General features: G+C 47.1%; 4 protein-coding genes across 5 annotated transcripts; all 4 read left to right on the top strand.

Moving 5' to 3' along the window:
• Window positions 1-1,198: 1,198 nt before the first annotated feature.
• LOC125950182 (uncharacterized) lies at window positions 1,199-4,352 on the top strand. Its single transcript, XM_049677927.1, has 3 exons — window positions 1,199-1,462; window positions 1,761-2,132; window positions 2,231-4,352. The coding sequence occupies exons 1-3, from the start codon at window positions 1,277-1,279 to the stop codon at window positions 3,995-3,997; spliced, it is 2,325 nt and encodes a 774-aa protein (XP_049533884.1). The 5' UTR covers window positions 1,199-1,276; the 3' UTR covers window positions 3,998-4,352.
• Window positions 4,353-5,444: 1,092 nt separating this feature from the next.
• On the top strand, window positions 5,445-11,723 carry LOC125950172 (putative vitellogenin receptor). The gene is made up of 4 exons (XM_049677888.1): window positions 5,445-5,651; window positions 5,748-5,942; window positions 6,152-7,657; window positions 7,739-11,723. The coding sequence occupies exons 2-4, from the start codon at window positions 5,750-5,752 to the stop codon at window positions 11,635-11,637; spliced, it is 5,598 nt and encodes a 1,865-aa protein (XP_049533845.1). The 5' UTR covers window positions 5,445-5,651; window positions 5,748-5,749; the 3' UTR covers window positions 11,638-11,723.
• A 1,239-nt stretch (window positions 11,724-12,962) lies between these two features.
• On the top strand, window positions 12,963-16,500 carry LOC125950214 (double-stranded RNA-specific editase B2). The gene is made up of 4 exons (XM_049677986.1): window positions 12,963-13,100; window positions 13,664-13,934; window positions 14,900-15,441; window positions 15,524-16,500. The coding sequence occupies exons 1-4, from the start codon at window positions 13,020-13,022 to the stop codon at window positions 15,722-15,724; spliced, it is 1,095 nt and encodes a 364-aa protein (XP_049533943.1). The 5' UTR covers window positions 12,963-13,019; the 3' UTR covers window positions 15,725-16,500.
• A 1,533-nt stretch (window positions 16,501-18,033) lies between these two features.
• LOC125950196 (facilitated trehalose transporter Tret1) lies at window positions 18,034-23,376 on the top strand. 2 transcript variants are annotated; one of them, XM_049677963.1, is made up of 3 exons: window positions 18,034-18,251; window positions 21,746-22,363; window positions 22,420-23,376. In XM_049677963.1, the coding sequence occupies exons 2-3, from the start codon at window positions 21,758-21,760 to the stop codon at window positions 23,275-23,277; spliced, it is 1,464 nt and encodes a 487-aa protein (XP_049533920.1). In that variant the 5' UTR covers window positions 18,034-18,251; window positions 21,746-21,757; the 3' UTR covers window positions 23,278-23,376. The 2 variants fall into 2 exon arrangements, with proteins under 2 accessions (XP_049533920.1, XP_049533910.1); XM_049677953.1 differs by lacking the exon at window positions 18,034-18,251 and adding an exon at window positions 21,299-21,635.
• The last annotated feature ends 1,046 nt before the right edge of the window (window positions 23,377-24,422 follow it).

The raw sequence follows: 24,422 nt of genomic DNA, 5'->3' as shown, positions 1-24,422 counted from the left end.
AAAGTGTGTAAAGGGCAAGCGTAAACTTTTCGGCATTAATTTTTACATTCGAGCTAGAGTTTACGCCTCGTCTGGCCCAGGCGGTCGCTTATAGCGCGAAATTTTCTTATAGTCGACTGGATATGACTTCACCTGTGTATTATGGTCGCGTGCCCCGTGAACAGAAAGAAAACCTCGCACTATAGAAATCTAAAAAAACTTACTATAGAGAGTTGATCTTATTTTGGGCATAGGATGAGCTTTGCATATAATGAAATCCATACGATTGGTCTTTGCTAAGCTGATCCTAGGTTCAAAGGACCGAAGGGTCAACTCGTAGGCGGGTCAACTTCATGGGCCGAAGGGTCAACTACGGTAAACCCGAACGTGACCCTCGTGTTAGATCACTTGCGTGGCAACGTAATGTTGTTTTATCCCCATTGACTGAAGGTATACGCAACCGGGTCTATTAAACAATAATTTACCCGGTTGCATACATTTTGCCGTACGGGAAGCCAATATATACATCTCAACCGTTTCGGTATTGCATAGATTTGGGAACTGAATATTTCAAAATTTAGCGGTTAAATAACGGGTGGAAACAGTGAGAATCCACGAGATTAAATCAATTTATCGTGCGAAAAACTGCCCAAATATAATCTATAGGCAATGATAATGTAATGGCCTCTCCCTCCCTTCTTTTTTAATAGCTCTATTTCATGTTAATAATGTAGTTTTTGTAGATATTTGACGAAAAATGTGCGTATGTTTTTGGGGGTAATTGTTATGTTAAAATCATTTGGAAGGAAGGGGGAAGGTAGAAGGGATGTAATAGGTACGTAATAACTCCCTCCCCAACCCCGCCCCTTCCCTAATCATATGTGTTTCTGTTTCCGGGTCATTCTATTGGTTATTTAACGGCAAATTTTTGAAATGGGTAATCCCTAAAGTTATGTAAATCGGTTGAGGTGTATGTATTGGTTTTTAACCCAACCATCACCTTGCGACTAAACGCCGCATGCGCAACCGAAAGGACTTTACGGATTTGTTATTCATTCACACGAGGGAAAAAGAGAAACAACTGACAGTAAAAGAATAACGCTGTAGTTTTTCAGAACGCAACAGAATACCTATGATCCGAACTTTGTTCACAACCGCAATATGTTAACTCTTTTCCGTAGTAATGCTAGAATTTAGGTGAAAGTACCTGCACGATTCAGCTAGCTCAGTGTACCCTAGTGTAATTACAAACAAGCTTGGTCCTGCTAGTGAAGTGAATCGGTCCAACGAATGGAAAATGATTTCTAACGTGGCGGGCAGTAGTGAAACGAAACGCCATCTGCGGAAAACACCTCTGCAACCATTGTGGTGTAATCTCGTAAACATGAACAAGCACACTAAAACGATGCCTCTGAAAAAACTGATCCCCCATGGTACTATTTGCTTATTGCTTGTATACGGAGCCAGCACAGTTATGAGTCCAGTACGTTTCTTGTTATGATTGTACCACACATACTCCACTCCCTAATTTACGCATTTCATTGTGATGTTAGACGCACGGCAGTCCATGCTGCACATCAACGATGAACCCAACGTCCAGCTAATCAATAGCGCTTGAGAATCTGGAATCACTGTTTGCATCAATAAATCTTTTTTCATCCTAAAGATGAAAAGATTTGGATATTTGCATTGATTTCCGAACCAGAAGAAAATGGTGTAGAATGTGTTGATTAAGAAAGATTAAGGTTGTCTTAATTACCGTTTCGTGTGTTTTCGTACAGGTTGCAGCATCTTCACTTTCGCTGTGTGACGGCGGCCATACATGTCTGCCGCCCAAGGAATGCTGTGCGAAAGGATGCTGCTACTTGTATGCACCACCGGGTGGAGCCCCTCGAGTACCCGTTGCCGCTGCTGACCATGTTTTGAATATGTTTTTCGTGAACCACTGGTATTTCTGGTGTTTTATGTTAGCCATTATGTTGGCACTGCTGTGTGCGTGCTCGCTGTGGAGGAAGAGACGGCAGCTGTGCGGTTGGGAAACTTCTGGGCGCCACTCGCAGTCCGAAGGGGACTCGGCTGGTTCATGCTACGCACCGCCACAGTACAGTCGCTGCAACTCCTTCCATATCCACGCACCACCACCATACATGGAGGTATGCTAATATCAACTGTTCAACGCTTTAGTTTACATTACCGGAAGAGCGATTTTTTTTTTGTTGATTTGTGATCACGATTCTCATTTTCCTTCAAGGTGGCATCCAAACCGGATCTTTACCCGCTCGTGTTCAGCTATGCTGACCATGGTAAAGGGAATGGCGCCAACTACCTGATGGTGCAGTACTTCCGAAATTACCTGATGCAGCCGCTTGGATCAATGTCCGGAACCAGCACTGTCGATTCACTTAGTTCCAGCTTCATCTGCAACGCCAACGAGGCCAATACGCTAGTGCCTCCGCCTTACTCTCGCGCGGCTAGTCCGGATATGATGCCAGCTTCGGCTCGGAATTGCTCTCTTCAACGGTCAGCATCCCAGCAAATATGTGCAGCACAGGAGGGAATGGTCGGTAATCAATCCGCTCCGGCACACGTACAGTATACACGCGACGAAGAATCGGAACACGCGGCATCCGAACAGAACCATACACTGTCCAGGGACCAACCCAGCGAAGAAATGCTGCCTGACAGTTCGATCTCTATCAACAACAGCCTGAGCTGTAGTAACGTTTGCCACAGTGAGCCCGTTATTGTACAGAGGGCCGCACACTATCGGCATGCTTCGATCGACCGTCTGGGTGCTAAGGAATCGGCTTCACAAGGCGTTTTGGAGTCGTCAGGAACCATGTTCAGTCGTATGTCGGATCAGGGTGAAATGGTCGAACCCAGCAGCAGAAAGCCATCGTATCATCCGCAGCCAATGAACCGAACCGTGTCGTACCCTTCGCCACCAACCAATTCCTTAGGCTCCTTCGAAAAGCGCGCTGTCATCGGTGGTGGTGGATCACATCTGGGTCACTACAGCAGCTGTTTGGATAACGCTCACGATTCGCATGCTTTGAACAACAGGCGAGGCAATCTGGCGCAGCGACACGATGTGATATGTAAACTTTGTAACCTAATGGGAAACATGACCGGCAGCGTACCGGTGGAACTGTTTCGCCAACTACAACCGGAGCGTCCCGTACAACGAAAGAGTATCGAAACCGGCGGCGATATGCTGGCGACGCAAAGGAATAATGCTGCCCAGCAATATATACTGCAGCCGCATCAGTGTCCACAGCAACAGAGAAGTCAACAGAGCCAGCAGTATCAACAAAAAAATATTTTAGAGTTTTCTGGGAACAGCGATGATTCCATGATGATCGAGGATAACGGAGAAAAAACGGAGGCCCAGATGAGAAGCTCGTGTATCGGGTCGTGCACCGGATCCAACGTGTCCAGTTTGCTGAACATCGATTCGCTACACTCACCACCGCGTGCTACGAGCCCAACAGCGGAAGTGCGCGAGCTGTTGGAGCAGATACGCCAGTTGCACGACGGCAATCAGCAACAACGGCACACGGAGAGCCACTCGCAGGATCAGGGTGCTACCGTTCCGGCGATGTCTTCTCCTCCTACGAGTGACGAGGTGCACGATAATGCCCCACTGCCAACCAACCGGCGGCCTTCTTCCTTGATTAGCAAACGAAGCAAGCTGTTTAACAAATATGGTGTACAGTGTGCACCATCGGTGGCCAGTGGAGGCTGTAGCCGAGCAATGTACATACCTATTGCATCGACATCGAATGCGTATATAGCAACACCGGCGGCCGTGCGGTGCCACCTTCGCAGCCCATCATCGATGTCCACAGCGGCTACCAGCTTTCTTAGCCGTGGCCGTAGTCGTTACAGTTGGATGTCTAAGTCCGCACCGACAACACCGGGTACGGTTGCTCCTGGTGGTGCCGGACCGGCAGCGTTGGGCGATCACAGCCCGCTACTCCTGAACGAACAGGACGAGGATGGTGAACAAAATATGTAAGACAGACAAACCGTAGTGTGCAGCGAAGACGCAAGACAAGCAAACAAGATTTACTTATCCTTTATTCATTAGTATCAATCGCATAAAATCCAGTAAACAATTTAGGTGTTGAGATTATATTCAATTCTCGTACATAGCTAGCACGCGTAAAAGGACGGCATAGTAATGACGAATGGAATGGTGTAGTTTTGCTTACAACAGGATTTCGTTGTACATACACACAAGTCGGACACAGCCTATACAGTAAACAAAAAGAAAACAAAGAAAAAAAAACAATGAAAACTAAAGAATCCAAATATGAATGGGAACATCGCCTCGAAACGGCGAGAGTATAGTTTTCCTTAGATGTTCTGGTGACTACACTCTTTGAATCTAATCATACTTTGAATCACTTCCAAAAACCAGCATGTACCATGATACTGTAACGGACAAATAACTACATGAACCAGCCGTGTTGTTTTTCTTTTTTCATTTCTTTTGAATGTAAAGAAAGATGTAGTATACCTTATCTTAGGCAAATTGGGCAAACACTAATGAGTGACATGGTTTCCATTCGTGATTCGTTAGTGCTGCAGGATACTGCAGTATTCTAAAGACCAATGTTTTGCTTATAGCTGATGTTTCCCGCATGCTTTTAACAAAAACCAAACAACCACTTTGTGAAACAATCGATTAGAAGTATATTAACTAAATATAAAGACGCCAGCTCTTCTTCAAAGACTTCAAAGACTGTGTTTTGCTCAAAGTTTTGCGGCTGCAAGGTCGGCGTATACAGGATTCCCACATTTTGGTTGTCCGAAATTTTCCTTACACTTTCCTTACAGACCATGTCCATACACACAACAAGGCAGCAACTGTATGATAGTTGGAATTATATTTGGATTGTACCGCCCCCTTTTTCCTCCGTTTGCTCCGACCGCAACAAAGTGTAAAGGCACGCATGAACAATATCTGTTCCTAAATAAATTTGAAGTGTAAAAACCTACTGTTTATGTGCCTTCGTCTCATTGAGTGACTTGCCTGCTCTTACTCTTTTTCAGAGGCTCAATACCTTAGAAGGTTTTTTTTTGTGTAGAAAGGTTGGGGAAAGCGAAGGGGGGGGGGGGTGGAAGGGAATCAAATCTAGATTTTTTATTATAATTTTAAAATTGCGCCCAATCAATGAATTATGATAATGAGGGCACGGAAAGTATTATGAAAAACTCGGCAAGATCACACCGCACATTTTGCAATTCGAATTCAAATTTAATTCACCGAAATATTTCCAACCGAAATCGGGATCTTCGAACGAATTCGCTGTTCCCTACCGGAACTCCGAAGAAAACCGAGACGCAACTAAATGGTCGGTTAGTATTAGTTAGTTCGTTAGTTAGGCAGCCAATCGAAGTGGCGACAACCGCCTCTTTTGCTACCTGGCGGCCTTTTCGATCGGATCGCTAGGCGCGATCTCGATTGTTAAGTCGTTACCGTTTTGTTAAGTTTCTGTTACAATTCGTTACATTCGTTCGTTTGCTCAAATTTAGTGTTGGTTTCGAGTTTGGTTTATTGCGTGCAGTGTTTTATTCGTTTTATTCGGTTACGAAAACGGTGTTTTGTGACCGCATGGGGAGCTTTTCCTGCTATACCAATCGAAGAACGGTAAAATAAGCGGCAGGTGAGGCCCGTCTCATGAGGAAAACAAAACCCGCCGTTGAGAGGCGAGATCGCAAAAAAATAACCCGTGCCTCGATGCCGTGACTCCACTTTGCAGGTATGGGCCGTTTAGAGGTTATCCTAGTGTTGGCCATAATGGCGACGGGCAGCGATTTGGCAGCGGGCAAGAAAGTGGAAAGTATAACCTGTGGCGTGCACGAGTATCAGTGCGAGAACGGTGCGTGCATTCCCCTCGCCGGCCGGTGCAATGAGATCAAGGAGTGCGCCGACGGTAGCGATGAATCGGATTGCGGTAAGTTGGCCATGTGGGTTGGTAGCGCTTGAGGTTAGGGTACGTTGCGAATTAGTTCCATTCTCCTGTTCTAAACCCTCAACCTTCCCTTTTTCGGTTTCCCTCCCCCCTCTCTTTCTCTCTCTCTCTCTCTCTCTCTCTCTCTCTCTCTCTCTCTCTCTCTCTCTCTTTCTCTGTTTCTCTCTTCGATATACTCGATATTTCTATAGATTATTTCCTGTGCCGTGGTCCGTTCTGGTACAAATGCAAGGCAGAAGCCACGTGTATCAGTGCGGCGAGCCGCTGCGACAAGCATCTGGACTGTTTGCTCGGCGATGATGAGGACAATTGCGATAACTACGAGGTACCACACAAGCCGCTCCTGTGCGGGAAGTCGGAGTTTACCTGCACGGACAAAGTCTGCATCCCGCTCGATCTCATGTGCGACGGCATCGAGCACTGCCCGGACGGTTCGGATGAAACGATCGGCTGCATCGATATCGACAGCAAGTGCAGCGGGTTCCTGTGCCGCAACAAGCAGTGCCTACGGACCAGCAGCTGGGTGTGCGACGGGATGCGCGATTGTAGTGATGGCTCGGACGAGGAGCACTGCTTACACGAGTGCACGCTCGAACAGGGTAAGTACGAGTGTGCGAACAACAACACCTGCATCACGGTACAGGATGTTTGCAATGGAAAGGATGACTGCGGTGACGGCAGTGATGAGGGCGCGGGATGCAAGACCGATACCTGTGCCCAGCTGCAGTGCGGTGAACGACCATGCCAGCGGATGCCGAACGGTCGCTCGGTTTGCTTGTGCGGTGACGGTTTTCGGTTCAACAACCTCACGCACCAGTGCGAGGACATCAACGAGTGCGACCGGTATGGGCTGTGTAGCCAGGGGTGCATCAATACGCCCGGTTCGTTCCGCTGTACGTGCGTCGATCAGTTCGAGCTGAAGCGGGACCGGAGAACCTGCGAGCTGACCACCGGTACCGAGGCGCTCATGCTCTACACCACACAGCGATCGATCGGTGCACTGTACCTGTCCTCCCTGCATCAGTACTACGTAGCGAAGGAGCTATCACAGGTGATCGGCGTCTCGTACGATGGCCAGCACGTCTACTGGACGGACATTGCCCATAAAACGGAATCGATCGAACGTGCGCAGGAGGATGGCAGCAAGCGGGAGCTGCTGCTGACGGCCGGCCTCATCTCACCGGAGGACATCGCGCTGGACTGGCTGACCGGCAACATCTACTTCAGCGACAGTGGCCAGATGCATATAGCGGTCTGCTCGAACGATGGCTTCTACTGTAAGGCGATCGTGCAGGAGAAGCTCCACAAACCGCGCGGCCTCGCGCTACTGCCCCAGAACGGGACGCTCTTTTACAGCGACTGGGGCGACAATGCCCAGATCGGGTGCGCCCGGATGGATGGCAGCGAGCAGCGGATCATCGTGAGCGACGGTATCCACTGGCCGAACGGGCTCACGCTCGATTGGCCCAACGAGCGGCTGTACTGGGTCGATGCGAAGCTGAAGCTGATCGAGAGTATGCGGCTGGACGGTCGGGATCGAACCGTCATCCTGTCCGGCGTCCTGAAGCACCCCTTCGCCGTGGCCGTGTTCAACGATCGCATCTACTGGTCCGACTGGGACACGAAGAGCATCCAGTCGTGCGATAAGTTTACGGGCAAGGGCCGCCAGAACATGGTGCATGATCGTGTGATCTTTGGTGAGTCATTGTCAGGCCCCAGCCCAGCTAGCGCTAGCTGCTGATTGAGAATCCCTAATAACCTCCTCCCCTTTCCGGCAGACGTTCACGTGTACCACTCGAGCCTTCAACCGAAATCGAACCATCCCTGCCTGAACCACACCTGCTCGCACCTGTGCCTGCTCACGTCGAACGCTACCTACGCGTGCGCATGCCCGAGCGGAATGGTGCTGCAACCGAACCGGCACACCTGCCAGGAGACGGCCAAGCGCCAGTCGTTGCTGTTGGGCATCGGGAGCTATCTGCTGTCCCTGAAGCATCACCCATTCGGTCGCCACGAGGAGGGTAAGGGTGTACCGCTGTCCATCAACATTAGCCGGCTCGCCTTCAACAGTCTCACCGGCGAGGTGCTGGTGGCCGACAACGTGCAGCGGGCCATCTATGCGGTTAATCTGGAAACGAAGGCAACCCGAGCGCTCGTGACGACGCACATCGGTTCGGTATCGGCGCTCGCGCTCGATTACCTGAGCAACACACTGTTCTGGTGCGATACCGATAGGTCGACTATCGAGCTGTATAGTCTGGAGACCCATCATCGGTCGATCGTGCAGCATTTCGTCGGGGGCGACGCACCGGTAGCGCTGGCCCTCATTCCGGAGATCGGAAAGATGTTCATTGCACTACGGTCGCGCACGGCACCATGGCATACGCACATCGATCAGCTCGCCATGACCGGCCGGGGTCCGCATGCGCACGTGATGGAGGAACGCGTCAGCAGCAACGGTAGCATCGCCTTCCACGTCGATCACGATCTGCGGGCCGTGTTCTGGAGCGATCAGCGCAGCGGGCGCATCGAGATGACCAGCTACGAGGGCGACACCAGACACCTGTACCGCGACTATCTGCGCCATCCGGTTTCGATTACGGTGATCGGGGACGAGCTGTTCTGGACCGGTTATCACTCGCAGCGGCTCTACTGGTCGGACAAGCACAACATGGGCACCACGAAACGGATGACCATCCCGATGCCACCGGATGTGCCCGTCCCCGATCAGATACCGATTGCGGCCACGGTGCCGATCCGACACCAGGAGCACCTGTGCCGGCAGCGGAGCAACGCGGGCTGTTCGCACATCTGCGTGGCGGCCGGACTGTACGCCGCCGCCTGCGTTTGCCCCAACGGTATGGTCTTCAATGCTACCGCGCTTAGCAAGGTGTGCGTTCGGGCTGCCGACTGCGAGTTTCGGTGCAAATCGGGCGAATGTTTGCCACCCGGCAAACGTTGCAACGGGCACCCGGACTGTCCGGATGGTTCGGACGAGCAGAACTGTCGCCCGGCCGCGACCGTGGGTGGGGGTGCGCGCTTTGCTGCCGTCGATTGCCACTGGAACGAGTTCCGGTGTGCCGATGGGCGGAAGTGTATTGCGGCGAACCGGCGCTGCGATAAGGTACCGGACTGTAACGACGCATCGGACGAAGCGAACTGCGATGGTTACGTTCGGCATGGCGAGTGCCGTCCTACGCAGTTCACCTGTGCGAATGGGTTGTGTATCGATGCGAATCAGCGCTGCGATGGTTACGCCGATTGTCGTGATGGTTCGGACGAGGTTGGCTGCAAGCCCAGTGCAAGCAGCAACGGCACGGCGACCGGTACGTGCGCGGCCGGCATGTTCCGCTGCAACAGCGGCCAGTGCATCCCGGGTGCATGGGAATGCGACGACACACCGGACTGTGCCGATAGTTCCGATGAGCATACGCAATGCCACACCTCCGACGCCGACGGCAAGGGCTCGTGTCGTCCCGGTCATCACAAGTGCAGCGTCACTGGGCTGTGCATCGACGGGTCGATGGTTTGCGACGGTAACGACGACTGCGGTGACGGTTCGGACGAGGAGGGCTGCCACCCGCAACACGATACGCTCTGTACGCAGCTGGAGAAGGGCAATGCGTCGTTGTTCTACTGCACGCGCTCGAGCCATTGCTTCGACATAAGCGCTCGCTGCAACGGGACGGCCGAGTGCCCGCACGGTGAGGACGAAACGGACTGCCCCGGGTGCGCCCACCACGACTTCGAGTGTGCGAATGGGCAGTGCATACCGGGCGAGTGGCGCTGCGATAAGGAGCTCGACTGCGCCGACGGTTCCGATGAGCGCAACTGCACGGCGGCGACCGTTCGAACGGCGATGGAACCGCAGCGTATGGTTTGCGGCCCGGATGAGTTTGAGTGTACGGCGGGCGAGTGTATTGGGCAGGCGAAGCTTTGCGATGGTAATGTGGACTGCAGCAACGACCGAGACGAGGGCGGCAGCTGTAGCACGGCCTGCCCGGGTGGACGCGGTCCGTGTGCACAGCAATGTCTCAAAACACCGGCCGGCTCGGTGTGCAGTTGCTTGGAGGGCTACGAGCTGCAGGGTGACCGGAAGAGCTGTGCGGACATAGACGAATGCCGATCGGCCGGTCGACCGTGTGCCCAGATTTGTACGAATGTTCCCGGCTCCTACCGGTGCTCGTGCTACGATGGGTACATGCTGAAACCGGACAAAGTGACCTGCAAGGCTACCGGTGCGAACTACTACCTACTGTACGCGCGCTCCGACAAGATACAGCGGTTCGACATTAAACCGACACCGAGCATAACGACGGTAGTGCACGCCAACAGTAGCCGCATTACGTCGATGGATGTGAACGCGCATCGCGGCAAGCTGTACTACACGGTGGAAAACACTTCCGCCATCTTTGAGGCGGCTCTTGAGGGCAATGAGTCGCGCAGTTTGCTGCGGCAGATCGGCAAACCGGACAAACTGGCAGTCGATTGGGTGGCGAACAATGTGTACTTCATCGATGGTAGCGAACCATCGATCAAAGTCTGCAGCATCGAGCGGGGAACGTGCGCCCGGCTGGTCACCTTTATGCGGCAGAACTTCCTCAAGGCGCTGTGCGTGGATCCAGTCAACAAGTACATGTTCTTCTCGGTACTTTACTCATGGGTTTTCAAGATACCGCACGCCATCTTTCGGGCGAATCTAGATGGCACCCTGAAGGAAATTGTCACGAGGGATGACAGCCTGGCGACGGCGCTAGCGGTAGACCACCATACCGAAACGCTCTACTACACCGACCTGGTGAAGAATACGCTCAGCCGGGTGGATTACAATGGCAAAAACCTGAAGGTGCTGGTACAGGGCCAACCGCACATCATCAACAATCCGATAAGCTTGGTGCTGTACGAAAACCATGCAATCATCCTGAACCGGGCGGCGTCCGGTGGTGTGAGCTATTGTCAGCTCTTCGGCAGCTACCAGTGTCAACGTTTCAGCGTCAACGTTCCACCGGCTCAGCTGCTGCTACTGGTGCAGGACTCGCGGCAACCGTTGATAGATAATGTTTGCGCCGCTAGTGCAAACGATTGTTCGCATCTTTGCATTCCGTCGAAGGGCAAAGGCATTTGTGTGTGCCCCAACGGGCAGTCAATAGCTGCAGGCGACCTGTGCCCGGCGCCGGAGGACAGCGAAAGGAAGGCCATCGCACCCTTCCGTCACGCGCTAAATGAAATGGACAGTTCGCTGCCAGGCGATTCATCAGACGCCGGGAATAATGCCGATGATGGCATTACGGCCGCGCTATTCAAGTATGGCATGCTGGGGCTCTGCATGTTTGGGCTCATCGGTGGTGCGTTGTACTACGTCAAGTGGCGCCGCGGCAGCGACGCGTTCAATGTCGGTATACACTACACCAACCTGGAGCTCAGCTCGCTCGACACGGACGCGCTTCCGAAGGTTAGAGGTCGGGTCGAGATCAACATAGTAGGATCACATCAGGAATTGACGTTTCCTGAGGAAGCAAACCAGTTGGCGGTAAACCGGGACGATTGCTTGGGCGAAACGCGAACCGCCGGTGTACGTAAACTCAGTGCAACTCAGGTACCATCACCGATGTCAATATTTTCACCAAGATCGGTTTCACCTGGAATGCCGAGCTCCGACGTACATTTCAAGCATTGATTGCGACTGTAAATGGCTGTACAAAGTACTAAATCGTATCGTTTAATTGCCCAGTTTATTTTGTACATTTGTTCTAAATATGTGCATGTACATAGTATTTTCGGTTTCAATAAATTGTTGAATTTTCCAGAGCACAAGACGATTTTGATTACTTTCTTTGCCTTAAAAATAAGCTAGAACGCAGAAAGGTCGAAAGAAAAATAGCTCTGTTCCTCGCCTGTGAGTGGCCTAATTGCAGGTAAATGTACTCGGATAATCAGGAAAAATGTTGTTGATTTGTACATGTACATCATGCAAACTTTTTTGACGAAAGAATGAAGCTAGAAACATGGAAAAATGCATGTTCTTGCGACTGTTTGAATTGAATGCGAACAGCTGCAGTGCAATAGGTAAAATGGCTAAAGTTGACTGAAACGCAGATCAAATTAATTCGCGACAAGGTCTACCATTATCGTACGACCATTTGATGCGCTTTTATTGTCGGAAATCGCGGTAATTGTGCCAAAACATGTAAATCAAATCACGATGTCGCATCCAGATTCGAACAAAGTTCGGCGCGTTTCAAGCGGAATCATGATGGCGCCAATCAACGCGGCCGAAAGTATTGCCGTCTCATCGGCCATCTCGTTCGCGCTCACACACAAATCTCACTTTTCCAAAATCATATGTCGGTAAAAGACTGAAATAGGCCCCCCCACTCACGGTGAGTTACTGAGTGACCGAAAAAATCGTTGTTTTAATGGTAAAATGTAACTTTTCCACCCCTCCCCGCTCCCCTAATACATTTATTTACGTTTCCTCATATTTTTATGAAGGTTTGCTTATCTAAAAAGTGGTAATTAACGATTTCTTCGGTCACTCAGTAACTCATCGTGAGTGGGGGGGCCTATTTCAGTCTTTTACCCAAACTACTCCAAAATAGAACATCAGTGCTTTTCTGTGATGTTGGAAATTGGACAATTTTTTTTTTCAAAATCACTCATTGGTTTCCGGGGTTTGTTGATCGGCTCTATTGTCAAAAAAAATCAAAATGGTGACCTGTCAACGCGTCTTTGACGACACCTCTCTATTTAAAACACGTTGGATCTATATATGGATTTTGAATTTGGTATATTTAAAAACTGGATCATTTTAGCCTTTGAAATGTTCTGTGCCGGAATAATTCTTTCGACACATCCCACTTGATCTATTGTTTTATGGACCTCTTTAAGTTGTTTATTTAAGAAAAGGTATAGAAACGGCATAATTTTTATAGCGGATTTATGAAATTCGCCCAGTTCACTCCTTGTTGAAGGCTGAGTGAGAAATCTAGCTACATGGGTTGTTCAGGTTGACAGTCCCTGCGCATACAGCAGAAGTTTCTCAAAAACTCTTTTCTTGAAATGTTCAACAATTTACAAACTATGATAAAGCGTGAAAACATCAACCCAACCGAGGCGGAATTTTTGCCTCCTCTACGGCAGGTACGTTGATTAAGAATAAATAGCTATCAAGACGTGTGCGTGGTGTCGCTGCGTAGCCGCTGCGTTGGATTTATCCCGGTGCAGCCTATCCCTGTTTTCCTACCCCAATTGTATAGTCCATTCTTCTTAACATTTTTTGGTGCGTGACAGCGTTTGCAATGTAGCACCAAGTTCGTACCAAATTATTCTAGCGAATATGGTGTAGTCAAACACTATTATGGAAGCTAAAAACATACTCCTCGACCGTTTTATGCGTTTTGTGATGCATTAACATAAAAAAGCTAATAAGCTATGCGATGGTCGTTTGTATTGTGTTTTGCCTCATACCCGGATTCATCCCAACCACAAATATCTTTATGACGACCTCTGTTAAGAAAGCTGTGTAGAAAAAAATATAGCATTTGGTCAGTACCATAGGGTGACGCTATGCCAGCGAACTCCCGTAATAAAAAGACTATCTGCGCCAATCTTAAGAAAAAATGGAGATGGCTGTAGATTACTCATAACATTACAATATTTTTATAGCAATAATCATAACCTATATATTTCTGATCGCCGTCTAGCCCCATTCGTTAAAGGAGGGTGAACGTGAACACACAGAACATACAAGCGATCAAAAGATGAACATTACATCAAAGGCTAGTCCCAACAGTCAGGAAACAGGCGACCCATCAATCCAACAGGCCAACAATCAAAAGCTAGATACAGTGGAAACGACTAGCGCCGGCGACAGCAATTCATCGCAAGACTACAATGGAGAAGGTATCGGGAGCAAGTTTAAGAAATTCGTGTTCTGCAGAAAACCTTCCACAGCCGGAGAGCGTAAAAAAACAGGTTTGTATAAAGTTTTCTAACTAATCGCATGTTTCAATAGGTATGTACGAGGGTGAATCAAATATAAACGAGAGTTTTCGTCCAACGGTCACAAAAATGAATATAGAACGTTCTCGCTTTTTTAGTTGTTGGGTTGGTTTGTCAGGAATATGAAAAGCACCCTGGATCGCCTCATTGACACTCTCAGTGTCCACAGCAATAATTTTGCTGCATGATTTACCTTCGTCATTTGCGCAACATATTATAATTAAGTTTCTCGCCGTAGAAGGCGTAAAACTGATCGAAATCTTGAGGAGATCGACAGCATACTTCCGCGAAGAGACACTGTCGCGAGCCAGAGTGGTTGCATACCTTAAAAAATTGTTTTGGGTCGTAATCGTGTTGAAAATGAGAGCAATAACCGCAGACCTCTCACCAGCCTAAGAGCGCACAACATTCGATATATTGATAAGGGAAGTGGTTCTCTTCATGACAATGCTCGCCCACAAACACTTGTAGCCATTACTAGGGAAAAATGGAGCAACTGAGGTGGGAAACATTGGAAGACCCTTCTTACAGTCCTGACCTGTTATCCTGTGACTTTCATGTGTTTATCTCTCCCTAGGAAATTTTGGTTCAATAATGATACTGAGGATGAAACCTCATTTGCGCAATTGGCTGCAAACACGACCAACATTTTTCTATGAAAAATTTATTAAACAGCTGCCTATCCGCTGGGAAAAAGGTGTTTCGGAATTAGGAGATTATGTAGAAAAATAAAAGAAAACCTTGTGCGTTTACACTAAAAATAAAGTCTCGTTTATATTCGATTCACCCTCGTAGATTTCAAGACAAAATATTTGCTTTGCAGAAAAAGTTTTCAGCTTTGTTGTTTGTTTCAATCTGCTTCTTATATCCTCTGTTCCCGTTTGGTACGATGCATTCATTCTAACTATTCTTAATGAGCTATTTATATACATTTTTAGAAAAAGAACGCAAAGCCCGACAAATGCGACGCCTGCGAAAATGGTTGACTCCGAAAAATGCAGTTGTAGCTTTACACGAACTACATGGCCCAGGAATGCCGGAGTTCTGCATCAAAACAACCGGCCAAGAAACAAAGGCAGAAATTGTTATCAACAACATAAAGTATGAAGCCACAGCGGCGAACAAAACTCTCGCTAAAGCTAGAGCCTCAGAGCAAGCACTACGAGACATGGCTATAGCCGAAATGACAAAGGCTCAGCAAACGGAATCTAAAGCTGGCGAGACAGCTATGGACTGTGAATCGATTGATTATCTGACGGACAATGTGCCTATGATGCACCTCGCTTCCTTTGCCCTCTACAAATTATTTTCCGAATGGCAGAATGATGGATTCGATGTTCCTGCTATCAAAGCACCTAAGCCGAAAGCTCCCACATCGACTGAGGTTGTGCAAAATTCGCTGGCTCCAAAAGTACCCAAAACAATTGCAGACCTGCCTTCCGACGCTGCTCAACGCCATCCTACAGCCTTGCTTGCCTATGTAAGCATTGTTCCATTTTGGTTATGGAGAGGCATGGTATTATATTTTTAAAAAATTCAAATCGCTCTTTATCCCTTACCAGATGCGGCCGCAAATCCCCTATGAAGATCTAGGATTTCTTGGAAATGACACCGAGAGTAAAATCTTTGTTGCAAGCATTACAGTGGATGGTACTGTCTTCGAAGGCCAGGGTAGGTCTAAAAAATTAGCCAGGAAAGCGGCAGCGTCCCGCGCTTGTAGCGAGCTGTTCGGCGTTGTATTTGACGCAGGAGTTCTAGATTAATTCCTGATAAGTATGTAAATGCTCGTCGAAACACCCTTGGATACAAGTAAATTTACAAAGCAGTGCAGGAGAGTAATTTGCTTACGATTGGATTATCAATTTCTATTTTATACTGGGTTTTAAATCAAGCACTAAACTATATTTTTCCTCTGTTAATAATACCTATCTCTTAACTACGCAGCTATTAGCATTGTTGAAGAATGTTAAGACCCCCTATACGTTAAAATTGTACATGATACCACTAGTTGGTCTTTTATCCACGGCTGTCGCCTTCATATTTTAATAGACACGTCTTCATACATCCTAGTCACGCCATACTGTTTGCCGTGATACAAATGGCTTTGTTTTTTAATGAATTTTGGTCATATATCAGTCACGAACTGAGAATTTCGGTCCTGTTCGGTTTTTGTGTTCATCTTTCAAATTGTAACACAACATGCAAAATCTGATGGACAATTTTGGGGTGTAGGGAGGCTTAATGCTCACAGTTTCACCTCGCTAGACAATCTCAGTCTTGTTGATTTGCTGCCCTTCTATTATTCCAACGATCATTAAACTTGCAATAAGATACTACTTCCATAAAACTCCGTCCAGACGATGACGAATGTTGGAGAATTTCTCGACGAGAACTTCGCAAACAAACGTCATCCCATACAAATCCGGCGAGAAGTTATCGCGATAACTGCAATGCACGTGTAGAGAGCGAGCAAGCGAGAACGAGCGAGAACTTCTTTTGGAGCTGTCAAATCGTATGTAAACAGTAGGGCAAGAAAGTTATCGCGATAACTTTTGCTCAAATTGAGCAAAAGTTATCGCGATAACTTCGTTGCTCGTCTGGACGGAGTTTAAAACTCCGTCCAGACGAGCAACAAAGTTATCGCGATAACTTTTGCTCAATTTGAGCAAAAGTTATCGCGATAACTTTCTCGCCCTACTGTTTACATACGATTTGACAGCTCCTAAGGGGGTTTTCACTCGTTCTCGCTTGCTCGCTGTCTACACGTGCATTCCAGTTATCGCGATAACTTCTCGCCGGATTTGTATGGGATGACGTTTAATTTAGAAGTTCTCGTCGAGAAATTCTCCAACATTCGTCATCGTCTGGACGGAGTTTAAGACTTTCTATGTTATAGAACTGAAGGATTCTATCATCATTTTTTATGTTTCATTCGAATCGAATGACTAGGGTTTTCATATGCCTAGTCATCAAATCCGGACAAGTAGGCACAAGCTAGTTACATTGCTATTTTCGGATATTTCGGAGACGAGTTACAAGTAATGTTTAACAAGTTTAGAATCGATGACAAACTATATTCATGGCAACAAAAAATAGGGACCGATGGAGAAATATAATCAGGCATTATAAAATATATGAAAATGAAACAACAAAAAACTGAGTCAAGTCTACATTTTATTGTTACATTCTAAAGCATAGTTTATTCCATGCTGTAGGAGGTGGCCGACACAAGCAGGGATAAACACCTGCCCAGCGGATGTATTTAAAACCTGCGTGGAAAGTATTTGCTTAAGTAATATACTTAAATAAATTTATGTTCTGAAATCTGCTTATTGTTCTTGTGATCTGATAACGCAACGATTAAACGCGAAATTTTATGTACTTGTACGAAAGAGCCATAAGTTGAAAAATCCCATTAAAATGGTCTGTCGTGAGAGTCGATTGAACCTACGATTCCTTAAATAATGTCTTATAGGTTGAAGAGGAATCAGAGTAGTGGTCCATGTTTGTGCTACCTATGTAGAACGTACTTTACAAACAACCGTCACAAAATCAAATAGCGACAAGTTTAATCGTGTTTTGGAGCCAAGACTGGAATAATGGAACAATGGAGGATAATCAACTGATAGAACCCAATAGTTGTAAACCATCGCTGTGATATAGTCACATACCTCCCACACTTACAACCGTCATTAAGTGGCTTCGCTATTACACTGTTCGGGCGACAGTGTCAATTTCTATTACCGTGTTACTTGCGTATCGCGAAATAATAAAAACCTGTGTTAGAGAAATAACCCAGCGTTTTATACTGAACGTTTTATACTGATTGTGTAATCAGCAGGCTCCATTATATCTTCAACGAGGAGTGCACCCCCGGGGCGAATACTTCTGATATGACAATAAATGGCGTCGATAATGCGATAAAATTATTTCACAGATAAGGGCGGCCCAGGACAGGCTCATGCAGGCTCTCCTTCGGTCGCACCCGCCGGACGTTTATTATTGGTTGAACATCATATACTGATAATCTCAGCGAACCCCTTTCGCCGCGGCATGGGAGTAAAACGTCTTACATTAACTTACACCACGCACAGTTTGAATCGAAAACTTCACCAATCAACATCTGTGTTGGTAACTTTTTCCGCCGTGCCGATTTGTTGAACCACAAGCGGTACAAGCTACCAGAGCAAGTGATTCCGTTGCCTCCGGTTGACGGTTGGTGTTCAGCTCTCAACAGTACGTGAAGGAAAGCAGTTCCCGGCGAGCAGTTCCGGTCCTCACGGAAGCTAGGTAACTATCATCTAAACGCAGCACACTATTGAAGCATACTTCACTTCACGCTAATCATGGCTTTCATCAATCAACGTGCTTCTTCACAACACGCTGTATTAGCTAGATGTATTGCATAGTTGTCACGCTAGCAAATAAGACGGAGGGCGTTTATCAGTTTCGTTTTGTTTGACAGACTATTTAAGTCTCGGACAATGTCAGCTACGCCATCCAAAAACAGCGCCCTGTACCAGAAGAGAGGCTTAGTTTTTCTTGTGAACTCGCTATCGTGGAACAATCCACATGGTGCCCAGTAAACTTGGTCCGATTTAATGTACCATGGCCATAATCAGGTATCCTTCAGAGATCCCCATGAGGCAATTGATATGATGGCATTCATAGGCAGTGCTATTGTTTTATGAGTCGCGTGGGTCTCATTTGGTGTTTGCGATGCGTTGGTCCCCTAAGATCACTCCAATCAATCCCAACTTCGTTCCCATTCTGATTCCATGCTATAGTATACAATCAGTGGAATATTGTCTTATCTCATCCGTATGTCCATTATCACGTTGTCACCTTTACGATGGGATAATTGATCTATTGAATTCGATTGACGAATAGACAAACGTATGTCACACATATACACCTACACTGCAATGGAAGGTTGGGGAAGGACTAGATGGATTTATCGAGCCGGTTGCGCAGTTCACAGTTTTCATTGCACTTTCTAGAAAATCGTACCCTAGATTGGAAGCTAATAACGACCATGTCCGCATCTCACCACTTCTTATCACTTTGATTGCCGGATGTAAGGGATTTGAAGCAAGGCATACACAAAGCAAAAGATAATCGAAATGGTCCCTTAATGGAGTCCAACAATCATATCGCTTCGGTACGGTGATAGTGATAGTAATGTGCATGAAAATGAATGACGAACGGAGTGAGCATCAGGAGCGGGGTTACATACATATGTTGCCGTAATCAAATTTATTGCGGAACGTTCTCAAGTACGCGTAAATATACCAGTTGATCGCTGGAGTTAATACTTGAACACGTACCGCAGCATAAAAAAGCAATATCCCAATCATTTGCAACATTTTTCAGTTATTTCGTGCGTTTCAGCAACACAAATTGTTACTGGTAAGGCTGGTGCACATGGCATATTTAAAACCCGAAGCGAGAATACGTAAACCGGGAAATAGTGCTCTTGGTAAGAACGTGTTAGTGAGGAAGAGTGGTGTAGAGACAGAGAGATAATTTAAACCTTAACTTTTAAACCACCATAAGACCTTGGCATTGGTCGATGCCTCTAGGACATACAGTTTGAAAGTACACTCTGTAATTATGCCCTCCATTGAACTTGCTTCGATGTACCGAGCCAGCACGTGACGAGGGCCACTGCACCTCATCTGGTGCAGAGTTACCGTGTACCGTAGCATCATGCTTGATCGTTCGCTGAAATTGATTGTTCAGTTGGTGCAAATAAGGAGTTCTTGAAATAATTTCCGCCGAATTACTTGATATCGTCTTATTAAAAGACGTTACGTCTCCAAAAGGAACTTGATAACACAGTTTTCTTTTAAAAACCATATTTTTGATCATTTTTGTTCTACCAAAGCGTGGCCGTTGTCTGTCATGAAAGCGTGTCTTCTATCTCCCCGATTCGAATGTGTTTTCCAGCATTACTGGTTCCGATTTTCGTTTCCAGCGGTCAAGGTTGTTTGGTCTGCTGGACAATCGTGGCTGCTGGAGCATCGTCGCCTCGCAGTCTTTTGTGCGATTGGGATCGAGTTAGTCTTGCGTGTCCGTACGTTCGTTCGCATCCTTCGCTTGACGAGGACCGAACGATCTTAAGTGTAACTGTAGGAACGTGGTGCATGCACCAAGAAAAGTGAACCACTTTACATTTGATCGTTGATGTTTGCTGTATGAATGGGAGTAATATTGCTTGAAGTGGATGAGCCTATTGTAATATGAGGGCCTGTTAGTATCTCAAAAGTATACAAAACTATCAATTATTATCGACGTATTTGAGGCGACCATGGCGCAAAAAATTCTACAATGGGTAAGTTCATTAGAGTTCACTGACTTCGGATCAATCATTGAGCGTCTCGAAATAAGTCTAGTTCCAAGTCAACTTCAAAAGAGTTAAGTGTGACAAAGATTCAGTTGTTAAACAGTTTAATTAATCTGAGTGGTGTGACCGCACTCCGTTCTCACTATATTCAACGGCAATACATTCAATCAAACACATTCAATCAATCTCATCTAAACCAGTCGGCGATAATGTTAAGATGTGCGTTTAAAGAAATTATGATATCTTTATTGTTTCATTTTGCTAAAAAAGAAACAATCGGCTGTCCTTCCATAATTCTCGCTTACTATTCGGCTATAACGGTAAGACTTGGTTAGATTGGAGAGCATCGAAGAATATTTAATGATACAAGCCGTTTTGCCATGCTGCAGTCCTTGCTGCCAAAAACGCGAACGAGCGGAACCGTCCGTTTTCCGGATTGCTTTAGCCGGCATAAAAAAGACATTACTACGCATTGGCTCTGCTGTTCCATTAGCCAGGCTGATGGTAATTATCGACCTGGTGTTAATTACAAATTCATACTCCATTCATTCATTCAACTACTTGCTGACTGCGTGATTGTTTGTAAAGATGCTGTGACTGTATAATTACGCATATGTGGCGCTTACTGCAATCACTGTGTTCGCCCACGTGTGTCTTTCTATGATTTCCTCTTCGGTTCCGGTTTGCTCCAACACATGTCCGATAATTAGAGTTACTCTGTTTGCTTTATCTGCGCCTTCTAGTGCGTGTTGCGCAGGTTCAGTTATGTCTGCAACCGTTCGTTCTCGTCACTTCCTGCAATATTATCTTGCTCTTCTTGCAGTGTACCACACATACAAATCCAACCCTGAGCGCTTGGTCTAACGAATTTCTTGGTACCCGTTATAGGGACCGAGAGGAGTTACTCGATTTGAGGATGATGGAAAAAGTAGTTAGTCTATCATGCAATGAAGATCGGGTTCGAGGCTGTGCGAAAGTGCAGTGGGGTTATATTTGAATCTTTTTGAAAAAAAAACGGTAATGCTATAAAGAAAAATGAAATTCGTAAGCACTGTTGCCATTGTTTGATCGATTAATCGATTAAAGAAATGTGCACAGGCCCTACAAAGCATTGTCAGATGTGTTTTGAATAAAACTCCGTCGTGACGTCATTCCAAACAAACGCGACAAAGAAATTCCAAACAAACGCGTCAGCCAGGCTATCAGTAATGTGTAGATAACGTTGCTGTGAAAATGCTTCAAATATTCAGAGTGGAGAGGTTGTGTAAAAATTAATTGAAATGGATGAAATGGATGAAAATACCCCATTGATACGGGCGGCCTCGCCAGTAAGTAATACTTCCTAAATGAAATGGAAAAAATGAATTGTGGTTCCGATTCCTTTAAATAAGCAATAGAGTAGTCTTTATTACAATAATATTTGTTCCACTTTTTGCAGGCCCGTGACTCGATGTCAAAGTTTGTGGTGAACAATGTGGCTGGAGAGTCCGGCCGTAAGCTGCCGCAGTTCATAGCCGGATTGGCCGCGTCCGGTGGAGCGCTCGCGGCTGGTACGTTTCTAGGCTGGACCAATCCGACGGAAACACCGCTAACGAAAGAGAACGAGTACGGGTTCGAAGTGACCACGGAGGCGTTTTCATGGATCGGTTCGATTTCCAACCTGGGCGCCGCCCTCATGTGTTTCCCAATCGGCTATATGATGAAGATAATCGGCCGCAAATGGTCCATGCTGGCAATGGTATTGCCGCTGCTGCTTGGCTGGTTATTGATCATATTTGCTGACAACGTCGCGATGCTGCTGGTCGGTCGTCTGTTTCTCGGTATCGGTGGCGGTGCTTTCTGTGTAGCAGCACCAACGTATACGGCCGAGATCGCGCAACCGTCCGTGCGAGGAACGCTAGGAACCTTTTTTCAACTGATGGTAACCGTAGGCATCCTGTTCGTGTATGCGGTCGGGTCGGGCGTCGATGTGCAGGTTCTTAGCATCATCTGTGGCGTCATACCATTAGCATTTGGGGCAATCTTCTTCTTCATGCCTGAGAGTCCTTACTACTTTGTAAGTATTTATAGCGACCGCTGTCCAGCACAGGGCTAATTAGTTGATGTTTTCAGGTCGAAAAAGGAAGATTAAGCGATGCCTCCAAATCGCTCAAGTGGCTCCGCGGATCGAACTACGACGAGAATGCCGAGCTAGAGGATATGAAGCAGCAAGACGTCAAACAGAAGGCAGAAGCTATTAGAATGGTGGATGCCTTCCGTCAGAAAGCCACCATTCGGGCGCTGATCATTTCGCTTGGGCTTATGTTTTTCCAACAGCTATCGGGCATAAATGCTGTGATTTTCTATAACTCGGGCATCTTTAAGAGTGCCAACGGTGGAGAGGAAATGAGTGCCGCTCCTATCATTGTGGGCGGTATTCAGGTAGTGGCGACGCTCGCCGCTTCTGCTGTGGTAGATAAGGTAGGGCGCAGAATCCTGCTGATGGTATCGGATTTCATGATGGCTGTGTCAACCATATTGTTAGCAGTGTACTTCCAGCTCAAGCAAGACGACCCGTCCAAAGTAAGCGATCTCAACTGGCTGGCAGTGCTAGCGGTTTGTCTGTTCATTGCCATGTTCTCGATCGGTTACGGCCCAGTGCCATGGTTGATGGTTGGCGAGCTGTTTGCGAACAATGTCAAGGCCTTTGCAAGTCCCATTGCGGGGGTGTTTAACTGGTTGCTTGCCTTCCTTGTGACGAAAGTGTTCACGAACCTCACCGATGCTATGGGCGAGGCCGGAGTGTTTTGGTTATTCTCAGGGATCTCACTCGTAGGCACCGTATTCGTTTATCTGCTGGTGCCAGAAACGAAAGGAAAGTCTTTGGTTGAAATCCAACGGGTATTAGGCGGAGAGAAGCTGGACGGTACTGATAGGCAAAACGATGAAAGTAATGCCACCGATGCCAATGCGGCTAATCCTGTAATGTAAGAAATGCCACTTTTTTTAAACATTTTTATTAAGTTCATTCAACGAAATTTGCAATAATTCTGTGTACATGAAAATAAACATATTCTAAATTAATTTCCAACCTCCACAATGTTCCTTTTCCAACGAGAGAAATATGCAAAAACCAAAGATTGATTGTTTCTCGGGTGCCGCTTGTTAAAACCGTCGTGCAAGGCTTTACAAAAATGAAGAGAGAGATTGAAAGTACAAATGCACAAAGTATGCTATGTTGTGGGCAGAATTACGCCTGAAACTAGGCCGACCTAATCGTATGCTGCATCCTACTGGTATGCAATGAGGCAGCTTAATGCTACGCGATGACTAAACGGCTGCAGATTTCTGGACCTTCCATACTAAGTGGCCGCTTAGCAGCCGCTTAATCATTAAGCGGCCACATTACATACCTCTTGCCATACGACCGTTTGGAAGTTGAGAAAGCGAGCACGCATCTAATACATCTCCGAACTAGACCATCAGCTGACCTTTGACTAGACGTGCTACGCTTTACTGCATAGTCAGACTTCCGCGAGACTGTTCGACACTGCTATTGAGAAGAGATTTACTTCAAGCGTTGCCAAAGAAAACAAATCGCGACCACAGCAAAGGGACGGCGTGGCAGTGAGTGATTAAAGAAAAACAATCGGATCGTTCAATCGCGTTTGCCCCATTCCAGCTGGATTGAGGCGAACCGATAACGAGCTTACATAACGCATCAACACCCGTTGATAACACATTGGAAAGCTAAAACGGTAAAAAAAAAAAGGTTTGTCTGAGGGGTCTTGCGACGCTGCCCATTCTTGCTGCACGGAATCAGAAGATTTCAGATGAAAATGGCCACCGATAGCGGCAATAAAGATGGACTGTAAAGATGGACGAACTTGCGATCGACTGGAGCCCGATAAAGTCTGGACCTGTGGGTCTGCTCCTAAAACGGAACCGTTGGGCGTTAACTATGTCTTTCGAGCGTATCATTCCACTGCCACAGTTATGCTGCCGCCCAGTACTTATGTATGATGGCGCGTGGCACCTGATACCCGCATCGCCGTACTCCTCCTGTCACTCTTCATTATCGCACCGGACCAAGGGGTCAAAACGGTGGTACCGGTGGGCGCGTCGGGTATCTCGGG

Source organism: Anopheles darlingi, chromosome X (genome assembly GCF_943734745.1).
Source record: "Anopheles darlingi chromosome X, idAnoDarlMG_H_01, whole genome shotgun sequence".
NCBI classification, from domain to species: Eukaryota; Metazoa; Arthropoda; class Insecta; order Diptera; family Culicidae; genus Anopheles; species Anopheles darlingi.
Note: the sequence above shows the minus strand (reverse complement) of the source record. Positions and strands in the feature narration are given on the sequence as shown.